The sequence below is a fragment of the Megascapheus bottae genome, chromosome 18 (genome assembly GCF_031878675.1).
Source record: "Megascapheus bottae isolate mThoBot1 chromosome 18, mThoBot2.hap1, whole genome shotgun sequence".
Lineage (NCBI taxonomy): Eukaryota > Metazoa > Chordata > Mammalia > Rodentia > Geomyidae > Megascapheus > Megascapheus bottae.
The window spans coordinates 22,506,618-22,519,477 of NC_143526.1; the positions used below are offsets into that span (position 1 = coordinate 22,506,618).

Genomic DNA, 12,860 nt, shown 5'->3' on the forward strand with positions numbered 1-12,860 from the left:
TAATCCTACCACCTTGGATCATTTGGAGCAAAATGTCTCTAATATTCTGCATTCAGGACATAATATTGGAAAATTTATCTGTGGGGCCATTAGAAGATAAAAATCCAGTAAAGAACTGATCAGAAATAAGAAAGCTAGTAGTATCCTCAGAAGCAGGCAAGGAAAGTAAACGTCAAATTTAAATTCAAGTTACCAGGTGATGAACTTGCCTGAGGTCTTCACTTTGCATAAGCTGGATGATTTTATGAAGAAAATCTTGGAAAATGGGCAGCCCAAACATGGATACATTTTTTTATTAATTACATTTTTTCATAAGATGTTAGCGTCAAATGACATGTAATATGGTTCTATTATCTTACAGATCAGAAAGCTAGGAACCAGAGAAATTCTTGTAGAAATAAGTTCAAGTTATAAATATGAGATCAAGAAAACCACGTCCATTACAGTTTAAAGTTAAGTAGAACTTAAATGCTTTCTGCCATTTGGAGTTAAAACAAGTAGGGAGTATGGAGTGATTGTTCCATTCAAAAGGGAATGACTTCCCTTTTGAAAATAATACAAAGATCATTCAAGGAAAAAAGGCAGAAATGCTCACCAGAAAACATCTTAGAAACAAATACTCTGAGACAAACATTAAATGTGTTTCCATTTTTTATTAGAGAAGTCGGAAGTTTAATTTCAACATTGATGGTATCATTATTTTCTCTGCTTCGTTCAGAGGAACACACAGAATCAATTTGTACAAGCATATACAACCATTCAGTTGGTGTTTTGTGTCCTAAAATCAGTTATCTGATGAGGTCTAGGCTACCAGGTCTCCATGCACTCATTTCTGGCTTTGGCTGCATGGCTCCACTTCTCAGTGTTGGACTTCTTCATGCACTGCCTGCGACATAACTATAGTAGGCGCGAGGACCATGCCAATTAACACTGTAGCAAATTGTTTGGCTATTTAACAGACATAAAAAGGTTATTTCTTGATATGAAATTCTGAAAATCTGCATAAATATTCTTGTGTAAAATTAAATTAGTATATGTATTTATTTTTCAAACTAGAACTTGAAGTATCAAGAATGCCCACATAATTCATATACACATATATATATATATAGATAGAGACTTTTTCATTATGCTAAAAGTCTTAATCATCAAATCATAGTCTGTGCCATACATTTAATCAGTATTGATTTGGCATTAGGTTAACTACTCTGAACCGATTAGTCTTTAAATGGTGCTGTGTATCATGCAAATGAAACTCTAGTTGTCCTGTTACTAATCTTGTCAAGTGACGATACTTAGATGATTGTTGCTCTCTAACAGTGTGTATTAAGGAGTATAAATACTTTATACATGGTCACATTTACAAACGTTTGCCAATAATCACATCACGATCTGTACAGTGCAATAGTGAATTGTAAAATCTGGACTCAGCAGAAGCAATTCCTATAGAGCAGTGTCAGATGAAAGCTTTCTTAAATGAACCTAACAAAACTCCCTCCTTTTTGAGCACTGATGAGTTTTGGCACAGGTACACTCTTTTGTTATTTTTCTCTATTGCTCTAATAATTTCCACAACTCTTACAGGAAATTATCTTCCTATGGCATGGTAGAAACATGGCACTTACTGATGAGGTAACTCAGATATTGAAAAATTCTGCAAAATCATTTCTCTAGCTAACCACTGCTTCTGCTGACGGATCTGTGGTCAGAGTTTTAAATTTTTCTTCTAGTGCATGCACTTGCTATTAAATTGCTAATGCACTATGTTAGCTGCAGCTCAAACATGTTCTAATGTATCACAAAGCAGAGTTGTAAACACCAAGCTCATTTACTCGTGATGGTATCTTATAGCAAAACATGTTTAAGTTGTATTACCAATGGTTAAACTCTGCCTGACTGGTAAAGAAGATTTTGTTTGTGTGAGTGAATTGATAGCTACTTTTGGTTGGCCAAGGATATTCAATACATGAACTGTTATGTAGGAGTATACAAGTCATCTCAAGTCTCTGCAGTTTCAGGTAACTTCTTGTCTACACATAAAAAGAAAGAGTAAGAAAACTGCTTTTGTCCATGGAATTTGTTATTTGGAAGCTGGGAATGATCTTTTGCTGGATTGTGGTTTTGCTGTTTCAATTCGAACTTTGGAGTTTCACACTACTGTTGCTGGTCTGCGGTCCATCTCGACTTCCAATTTCACCATCTGCTGCATCTCCTTCGCCTGCAACATCAGAAACATGGCATGATGTGTGGAAATCCTCTTCTAAAGCACCTCACAACCCTGGACTGTCTTCTCCCCAAGTCTAATACTGTCACCGTGTCCTTGCTGCTGGTCCATGGCCCAGCAGCATCTGCATTGACTAGAACCTTGTCGGGAATGCAAAATCCTGTCTTACATAGGGTGCACTGAAACCAAATCTCCATTTCAACAAGACCCATCAAGAAATTTTTATGTACATTAATCTTTGGGAATGATTCGTCTTCATAGTTTTTGAGGCATTTGATATTTAGACCATATCAAGATCAGACTGTTGGATTTGATTTTTACTATTTAATGCATTGCTCTGTGCATAGATAATTCAAATCGATTTTGGAGTAAGTGTTGCTTATGTACAACTTGACTGAAATTACTTTCAGTGAAAGTTATTTTCCAAGAATCTAATTGGTGGAGAAAGTTAAGTATAAACATAGTACATTGATTAGATTCTAATGTTCAATGTTTAGAAAAATTTGGGAATATGTGGGATTCCAGAAATTTTATTGCTTGAATTGTTTCCTGAAGGGTTTTACTTCTCCATACTAATTCTTTTTTTTAATGGATAACTAGAAGTGATTCATGCTGAATCCAATCTCATGAATTAAGACTATCCTCTAAGATAACCGGCTGTTTTGAGGGGCAGAAAGGAATCAGATAAAGGTAAGGTTTGGTAACAATTGCTTGTCAGTACAAAGAATATAAAACAGTTCATTTCGATTTTTACTTTCCAACTGACAGCCTATCCCATATGCATGTATGTAGCTGAACCCATGAGCATGTATTTTGAAGAGATGGGAAAATGTCCCTTTCCTTGTTTAGAAATACGCTACTGGTGAAATAAAAGGTATGTAAGAATGGAAACATGGTATCAATCAGAAGACCCTGAAGTGTTCTGATGCTTCTACTAATGTCTGCTTGGCATTCCAATGAAATGAAAGGTCAGAGGAAGGGTTTGGTTCATTCTAGATCATACTAGAAGCAGTTATATCTCCCAAATGAAATCCCATGATGGTTTAACCCCACAGACCATATGGTAGTTTTCTTCCTCTTATTATTATATTCTGCCTTTCAATTTCAATTTAGTGAGGAAAGATAGAAAGAACCGTAAGGAACTGTGTCTATCTGCATAAGTTTAGAACCAATGGTTCCCTCCAGCCAGAGACTTTATGCCTGATAGTCATCCTCTACTCATCCTCTACAAGAAAAATGAAGAAATGGAGAAAAATATACAAACATGACACTGTGACACAAACAGTATTCATAAGAGATGACAGTGAAACATTATCAGCACTGCAAATTAAATAACTTGATGGTCAATAAATAGTAATAAAAAGTTTCTCCCCCATTAGCATTGAAAGACAACACGGAATATAGTTTTGAAGTAAGAATCATCTCACATTGAAAAATTATTCCAAGAATTCTTGCCCAGCAAGGTGACCATTCATTTCCATTTGCAATTCTAGCATATTTCTGGCTATTACAAATAGTGCTCTCTTTCTCAAACATTTTCTTTTTTTGCTCCTGATTCAAACCATAAATTATACAGTCACCTTTAGGAAAGGTGGTATGAGTCCTTGGCAGACTGGACATAGCAGAGAGCAGGACAAAAGATTGTATAAGATCTGCAAACAAACCATTACTCTCTGTCATTGAAAACTGCCAACAAACTTGAGTGGGGTTCATTAAAAATTAACATATTAATTAGTCATATTAACATTTATAAATGATCTGACTATGCGACCCCATCTTAGCTGGGGTGGTGCTATATAACGAGTATATTCCACCATGCTTAATGTCTGGGCTGTCTTCACTATCATGACCTGTTTTCCAGATCTGCAATTGGAAATGCTGGCTAACATGACACCCAAATGATATATATTTTTTAAAGATTTGGGGCATTTCAGATTAAATATTTTCAGCAATCCAAGCATGAAATAGCCAAGCCATTAAGTTCAAACCCTTATGATATTAGTTATGACCAGATGTGAATCATCGACAAGATTGCACCCAGAATACTGATGTAGCTGAGAAGAAAAGCAATATCTTGCTTATCAGAATTTCGGTCCTACCTTGCGTTTGGGACACTGCATGACAGGATTTCAAAAGCTGTTTGTACAAAAATAGTAATGTCAAAATTGAGTCATACATACAAAACAAAGAAAATAAATGAATACTGAAGTGAATTTGAGAAATGAATGTAAAACCATATAGAAAAGCAAAAAGCTAAGAGTAAAACATGTACACACCCATCAGTGACAAACTTTCCCCAAGTTGATCTCAACAAAAAAATTAAAAAAAAAAAGAACAAAACAAATAACCAATGCCTATTGGCCCAGCTGAGTAGAGAACTGAACCTTTTCCTAGATCCTTCCCTTCATTTAATTTTTTTCAATTTATATTTGTGTGTGTGTGTGTGTGCGTGTGTATATGTGTATGTGTGAATCATGGGGCTTGATCTCAGAGCCTTGCACTCTCTTTTGGCTTAGTTGCTCAAGACTGGTGCTCTACCAATTGAATCACACCTCCACTACCAGGAATCTGCTGCTGGCTAATTGGAGATAAGAGTCTCACAGACTTTTCTGCCCAAGTTGGCGTCAAACCATGATCCTCAGATATCAGCTAGCTAGGATTACAGATGTGAGTCACTGCCACCCAGCTCTTACTTCTCTTTATTAGAACTGATGACAAAATCAATTTTTAAGACTCAAGGGTGACAATAATGGAGTTGTTAATGTTTGAAATGGTACATGTGAAGAAAATGAAATACTATGTGGTAGGGAAGTCTATGGGATACTAGAATAGAAAATAATCAAATCGTTGACATTCAGAATTTTAAGTGAATGACTGACCAAATAGGCTAGTCTATTAAGTATCTGCCAAAGGACACTTGTGGCTAGGGTCCAGAATCAGATAAAAATATATACTCTCCTGAGCAATTTCTTGGTATTGTTCTAGTTAATTGAATACAGCCAGTCATATTTTGCTTTGAGGATGATGGGAATAATACATAACAGTAGAAATAAAGGAAAATGGGAAGAAACTATGAAAGGAAATATTTAACTGGTTATCAAAGGAATTCTATTACATGGTTCTAGACCTTGACTTTCAAAAGGGAGTAATGGTATCTTTTGCATTGTTGTCTAGGAAATTTATAGCATAGAGAATCATTGTGAATCCTGGGCTTCTGACCTTTAAATTAAAACAAAAAATACACTAGAAAATTCTGGGACTCAGTTATGGATCAGATGATATATACAAAGAAAAGCCAATACAGAAATTCAGATCCAAATTCCATATTTTTCAGAAGGGGCAATATAATATTTTGACTTTTCTTGTCTTGAATGTCACTAAACCTTCAAGTCTCAAGTATTTGGATATTCAGTGCATTCTCAAGGTTTTTTTTAACTCAAAGTATCAGTTGTGGGTGATAGACATTACTTTGGACATATTAAATATCATACTACATGTTCAAAACAAAAGTCAGCCCAATTCACCCCAATCAATACAGCTATCAGTAATCTTCAAGACATCCTATGTGTTTTGAATCACTCATATGTTAATATAAAAGCTCAAAGCGATTTCTTTATTATGTCTTCAAACTAGGGACAAGTGAATTCTTTAGCTCTGATCTAAACCACTATCGTAGTGATGAGTAATTTTTAGCGCTTTGCATTCTTTAGTCAAACTTGTTGCTAAGCAACACACAAAGTTTTAAAGAGCTTCTTAATTTAGATAGATAAAACATAACTGTGCCTTACCTTTCATCATGCACTCCTTTTAAGGATGATTTTTTGAAGCCTTTTCAAAGGCATCTTTATCCCCTATTATCCCTGAATCACTGAAGTGGGTTCTAAGACTGCTGGGATGGTGACTTGACCCTTATTCATATTCTAATATTCCCCCAGGGACTAGTTCTGAGATGCACTTTAAGAGCAAAAACATACTTTATATAACTTATACCAGAATATGATGTATCTATGAGCTGGCCAAAGGAATTAGGCTTATGGGGTCATAATCATGTATAGTTGTCTTTGGGAATCAGTGAATTAAAGCTAAAAGTAAAAGGAAACGTGAATAATAACTCAGAAGTATGGAGATGATTAATTAACACTTTTGTCCATCAAAAAGTAAACTAAAATCAGAAGTTGGATTTGTTTTTATCCAATTAAAATACAAAATATGATTTTTACGGTTTCTGTTTTACTTTCTTATAAATTCTTTTAAATGTAATTTGTAAGTATTCACCAAAGGGAGCCATTTACTCTGAAATAAAATATACCTTAGCATATTTTGCTTTACAAATGGGAGAAAATAGAAAAGAATAGTGTAGTATAGTAGATCTTTACAGTTTCTAAATGGAAGTAAATGATCTAGAAAGAATAAACTTTCCAACCCAATTGTACCTAAACAGTGAAATTTAAATGCTGACTGAGGGACTTGATGTTAGAGAAGCCAGAGGACATTCCATGCAGGTGAAATGGTTCTGGAGATGGCTAATGGGGATACAGCCCTTGTGGACTGCAGCTCATCTGTGCTAAGGTGTAGGTAACTAACCAGCTGGAGTTTGTACCAACCCTTTTACTTCTATACACTTCTCTTTCAATAATTTTGCTTTGCTTGAAGAAAGCATCAAGTGACTAGCATCCATTCACTTTGGTTATTTGAACATTTACAGTTAGCATAGCTTCAGATCTCACTTGTAAATTTCAGAATGACTTTCTTTTCAGATTGACATTGAGAAACATATGGTTATTTGTTTTAATATATGATATCATTGCCTGTGGATTTCAAATTATGACTGCATGAAAATAGAGAAACTCTCCCTTTTCTAGTCTACTATTCTTGAGAAATATCATCCCTGAAGTCCCCATAATATGTGCAAATAGTGACTTTTCATTCCCTGCCCAATAACTTTTTCCTCTCCCATTCTCAGTAAAGCACTTTCTGGTTTTTGTTTTCTTTTTTTTCCCTTTTGAAATACAATAAAATAGGCATCATATTTCTCTAGCCACCTTCCCATTTTGCCATTCAGGCCCCTAGCTTCTGCAGATTTCCTATAGTTTATGGCTTGGTTATCCTGCAGTTGCATATATCAAAGTACCTGCTCATTCTGTTTTTCTAGAAATTCTAGGTGTTCAAGTTGGACTTTTTTCAACTGATCCATTTCTTTTGACTGCTTCATTGCCAGCTGCAAGAATAAAAAAAATAAATTTAATAATCTTCTGTTGTAAGCACAGATGAAGGCTGAGTTATGAAGTTTACAATTTAAATGATTTAAGTGGAGAACATAATGTCAACAAAAAAACAGTAGTCTGAAAACTGGGACACCTAACATTCAGAATTCTTACTGGGAAGAACTTTCCTGCAAAAATCTTGGAATATCAATAAGCATACTTGTACATGACTGAATTCTTAAAGTAATTAGCTTAGCTCCTGGGGAACCCCTCCCCCCCAGTTCTTTCTTTTTCTTGTCTTTTTTTGTGGGAGAGAGCAAAGCTGAGTTCCTAGTTTTTCGGCACCATCTTCCTTCCTCTCCTTGTACATGACTGAAATGAAACTTTGCTTCATTGTTTAAATAAAGCAGTGTCAACTATAATTGCCTTAAGAGCGTAGTAAAGGATTACTGTAGCTTTCTGGGAGGGGAGAAGCTGGGACACTTTATGTACAGAAAAAGTAAAATTAAGCAAGTTAGAATTTGCATCTAAGTACAAGTCAATATTTAGGTTTCTCAGAGTGCCAAGAAAATTATAACATACTTACTCTCTTTCTTTCTTCTAGAAACTTTTTAGTGTTGCTGCTGTTTAATTCCCTGACTCGCCTAAAAATAATGGAAAAAATAGTTGGTATGGTATTGAATATAATTAATAAACCCATAAGAATCAGTAATATTTCACTAATTAACTAGATAGAATTATGGCTTCTTTTCTCCATTTTCATGTTAACACTTTCACAGAAAACAAAAAGAGCACCTAAAATGTCCAATGCTTTGATTAACAAGTACTAATAATTTGCTATCATCTGGTATTTTGAAAGGGAATAAAATGTAGCAAATACAGTTTAAGCTCCTTTTGTGCTCTTCCTGATCCTATTTCCTTCCTTATTTTCTCTGAGAGAGAAATCATTGCTTGGAATTTGGTGTGGGCCATTTTCACATGTGGTTTAAAATTTTTACTTACAGATGAGAGCGTTTGTGTGCAATATATATATATATATACATATATATACATATATATATATTTCTTTTTTTTTGACAATCCTGGGGCTGGGACTCAGGACCTGGACACTGTCCTTGGACACTTTTTGCCCAAGGCTAGTGTTCTGCCACTTGAGCCATAGTGCCACTTTTGGCTTTTTCTATGTATGCGGTATTGAGGAATCAAATGCAGGGCTTCATGCATGCTAGATGAGCACCCTTACCAGTAGGCCATGCTCCTGGCACCTGTGTGCAGTAGAATTAAGTGTGTCTCATACTTTATACCAAATACAAATCATCTGGAAGTTTCTCTCTCTCTCTCTCTCTCTCTCTCTCTCTCTCTCTCTCTCTCTCTCTCTCTCACACACACACACACACACACACACACACACAAAAGTGATGAGTCCAATTCATTAGATGTGGAATGGGCCTATGGTTTTACAATTTTAAAAACATTCCAGGTAATACTGTTCCTGCTGATTATCATTTCATGTGTTTTCAGAAATGTACCCAAGTAGTAACATATTCCTGGTTTCTTTCTAATTAAATGACTTAATAACAGAATTATAAAATAATTTGAATGATTCAAATTAAGATCTACTCTGTAATATACTTGAAAACATGATAGAGTTACTCATGTTAGACGATATATTACACTCTGGACAATGTAAATTTAAATTAGTTTTATTTTCAAATCATGGCTGAAATATTTTATGCTTTTGAACAGAGGAAGGTAGCATTATTTTTATGTATATAAGGCCCTTAAGCAAAGTTCCTTATCTCAGAAAAACATTCAGAGGCTGAGGTTTGAGGATTGCAGTTCAAAGCCAACTGGGGTACTAAAAAGTCCATGAGACTCTTATCTCTAATTAATCACCAGAAAATCAGAAGTGGCACTGTGACTCAAGGGGTAAGGGCAGTAGCTTTGAGCTAAAGAGTTCAGGGACAATGCCCAGGCACAGAGTTCAAGTCCCATGACTGACCAAAAAAAAAAAAAAAAAGAAAAAAAAAATCCAGAGTGTTTTTTTTTTTTTTTTTTTTTTTTTTTTTGCCAGTCCTGGGGCTTAAACTCAGGGCCTACGTACTGTGCTTGGGCTTTTTCCTCAAGGCTAGTGCCCTGTGTGTAACTTGAGCCACAGCAACACTTCCAGCTTTTCTATGTAAGTGGTACCAAGGAATCTAACCAGGGTCTTTGTGCATGTTCATACCTGAGGTGTGATACTTGTAAAATGACCCCACAGAGTGCAGAAAGGATGTTTTGGAATTCTGTTTATTGCTGTATTATGTTTCATAAATTCTTGGTTGCAAACAAGCACACATATATTGAAGAAAATTTTATTTATGTTCATAGTAAACAAATAGAAAACTAAAGACTCTTACCTGTTCTCTAGCAGTAATAATTAATCCCATGCCTTTAACTTCGATGTGACTAAGTGGATCTATACACACATACATGTCGCTAAGACATGTCGGTGACATATTTCTGGCAAATATTTGCTGACTTACCTTTCCCGTTCTGCCTTATTCTTGATAGATTTATCTTGGCTGATAGCTTTGCTGTTTTCCATAGAAATTTTAGCCTGGTGGGCTCGCATTTCCTTGCTTTCTCTATGCATGAAAAACAAATGAGGATGAGTCAGTGCTTAATGAATGCAAGGGTTTCACTTAGGGAAGGTGAGGAGATTCTGGATTGGTTTGGTGGTGATGATGTCCCCAAAAGGGAATGTCTTGGATGCAACACACTCACAACAGCTACACATCATTGTTTGTGAGCAAACAAAACCATAAATTCTTCAAAACTCTGGAAATAGTTTTATTTTTGGTTTGCATTATCATGCTCATCTAGTTACTTTGTGTTTAGGAAACAGAGGGCCAGAGACCCGATTCACAAGAATCCTTATTATCTCAGCAGTGAGGTGGCCCAATTGTTCATCAAAACCAGGGCACCAGTGAATGGCTCATGTCTGTATTCCTAGCTACTTAGGATCTGATGACTGTGGTCTGAAGCCAGCCCAGGCAAAAAAAAAGTTTATGACATTCTTATCTCCAGTTAACCACCAGAAAGCCAGAAGTAGAGCTGTAGCACAAGTGCTAGGAACAGGCCTGGAATTCAAGCCCCGGTTTAAAAAGAAAGAAAAGGGATACTGTAACAATATGAGATAACCAAGGGACAGCAAAAGAGATGAGAGATAACATAGTACCTTAAGAACAACAATCATTCATTATATGGCTTATGTTTCTATATCCTAGAGATCCTTTCCTTTAGCGTCCTATGTTGGATATATTTGTATTTGGTTATTTGAAATTGGATAGGGAACGGGGGAAAACAAGATGGGGGGGAGGGAAATGGGGACCAAGACATGTGAAAGGGTATCAATGTATGGGAATTAATGCACCATCTGTCTGGCAAATATCATGTAACCCTTCTATTAATTACAATAAAGATATATAAAAAAAGAAAGAAAAGGGAAAGACAGAAGTTTAGCCTGGGTGGAGCTCTCTCCTACCTGTCATGAGACAGCTTCAGCTGCTGGGTCTGCTGCTCCTGAGCGCTGATGAGCAGCTTTCTCAGTAATTCACACTGCTGATTGAGGTGCAGGTCCCTGATCTCTTGCTCCTCAGCACTATGGGTATTGATCATTTCGGACCACTCCTTTGTATGCTGAGCTACAATCTCTTTGACCTGTTGAGGAGAGTGGGACAGCATCATCTAAAATCTTCACAGCTCAGCTTGAACTGAAAGCCTTATCATGCTTGCACTTCAGACTCCTCCCAACAGTTTACTTGGAGACACCCACACACGGCACAAAACCACACCACTGCTTATTAGAATCGATCAATTGCTTTGACTCAGAGAGCTTAACCATGTCTGTTATTTCACTGCCTAACTCACATTGTGCTTTGTCCTATACATAGGCCCCTCTACAAGTTCTATCTACCTTTGTAGGGCTACAGGCTGGAATAAAGTGATGTGCTCTCTTATTCCTTGATAATGTATTACTGCCTCCCACGGACGCTGGAGTAGTAAGTCTTCCTGTCTTGATAGTCGTATTTTTTTTTTGGCAATATTGTTGTGTAGTTCCTCTTGGTAACATATTATGTGTTTCCTTATGTAACTAGACATAGCTAGCACTGTGGCTTCGTTTAGCAGATGGGGCAATAGCAAACGAAAGCAGAGAGAAGCTTTTAGGTGATGTTAGCAGAGGAAAACTGTTTTCTCCTTTGCTGTGTTTGGTGTCCTGTTGCTGAGCTGCCTGGAGACCACAAGTAATACAGGAAAAGACAATCAGCAGCCAGCCAACCATCAGATGCACACTTGTGGCCAGAGCGCTCTGGCTGACTGGAGACACACGAGTGAGCTCAGCAAAATTTGAAGAACCACCTCGTAGACTACAACTCAAACTTGACTTTGCTGAGTTGTAAGCTAATAAATGGTCATTATTTTAAGGCCTTAAATTCTGATGGCTTTTTATGCAACAAAAAAAGTATAGTATCCAAATAGCCCCCAGAGCGAGTGCTTACTGCTTCTCTACAGTTTGTGTTATATCCCATGGATAGCATAAGTGAACAACATCTACAACTGCATGGCTGGCTCATGCCTACAAGCGAGTTCATAGTGCTTGATGACATAGCTGGCCACCTACATGTGGATAGCCGATGGTTGGACAAAAAGCTGCACTTGAGATCTTTAAGATGTTTTCTTTTAAATTTATTATTGCTGGGAGTTTGTATTCTTTACCAAGCCTTAGTAATTAGTGTTAGGTATCAGTAATTAGGTATTAAATTCCTAATTAGTAATTAGTTAAGGTATTTCAAGCTTCTGTTTTTTTCTTGTCTAAGGAGAAATGCAAAGATGGAGTAGGTTTCTAACAAATGTTTTCCTTCTAATTTGGGTAGGCTTTCTTTCTTTTTTTTGGGGGGGGGTCATGTATTTATTGCTCCTTCTACAGGAAAGAGTACTCTGTATTTTAGGCAGTATTTCCTTTTGGTCTTTTTACATCTTGTTTCACTTGATGCCTTAGCATGGATGATATATTGTTTGCATATTTCTACATGCAAGACAAAGTGATTTTCCATTAGGTAGATCTTCTCAACGGCAGTCAATTGGGGAACCTTTGAACCTCAGATCCCATCTTCCTATACCACTACTGTTGCTTCTGACATTAATGCAAGTACCTCTTCTAAAGTAGCTACAGTGTCTTCTGCAAGTCACCACTGTGAAATGGGCATTTTCTCACCTTAGATTTGTGATCTGATGTCAGTGTCTGAATTTTAATTTCTGTTTCTTTCTTCATTTCAAGACAATTGCTTCCCCTGAAAATAGAAAATCGCAAACGCATGCCAGAAATTAGATATCTTCTAATTCCTTTAGCCTCTGTGACAAGTCTTTCTAATGGAGACAATATATTCATC

The 12,860-nt window shown here is 36.4% G+C and overlaps 1 protein-coding gene across 8 annotated transcripts in view; it reads right to left on the minus strand.

Annotated features, from left to right (window-relative positions):
* Window positions 1–492: 492 nt before the first annotated feature.
* Window positions 493–12,860, minus strand: part of Plcb4 (phospholipase C beta 4) — a 353,129-nt gene continuing 340,761 nt past the window's right edge. For 5 of the 8 annotated variants that reach the window (XM_090352005.1, XM_090352003.1, XM_090352004.1 and 2 more), the window contains 7 exons: window positions 12,686–12,761; window positions 10,955–11,130; window positions 9,954–10,055; window positions 8,015–8,072; window positions 7,356–7,442; window positions 4,324–4,360; window positions 493–2,218 (listed from right to left, as the gene is read on the minus strand). In XM_090352005.1, coding sequence (XP_090208131.1) covers window positions 2,130–2,218; window positions 4,324–4,360; window positions 7,356–7,442; window positions 8,015–8,072; window positions 9,954–10,055; window positions 10,955–11,130; window positions 12,686–12,761 — 625 coding nt within the window. In that variant the 3' untranslated portion in view covers window positions 493–2,129. The remainder of the gene's footprint in view (window positions 2,219–4,323; window positions 4,361–7,355; window positions 7,443–8,014; window positions 8,073–9,953; window positions 10,056–10,954; window positions 11,131–12,685; window positions 12,762–12,860) is intronic. The other 3 variants (XM_090352008.1, XM_090352009.1, XM_090352010.1) reach the window with 3 other exon arrangements.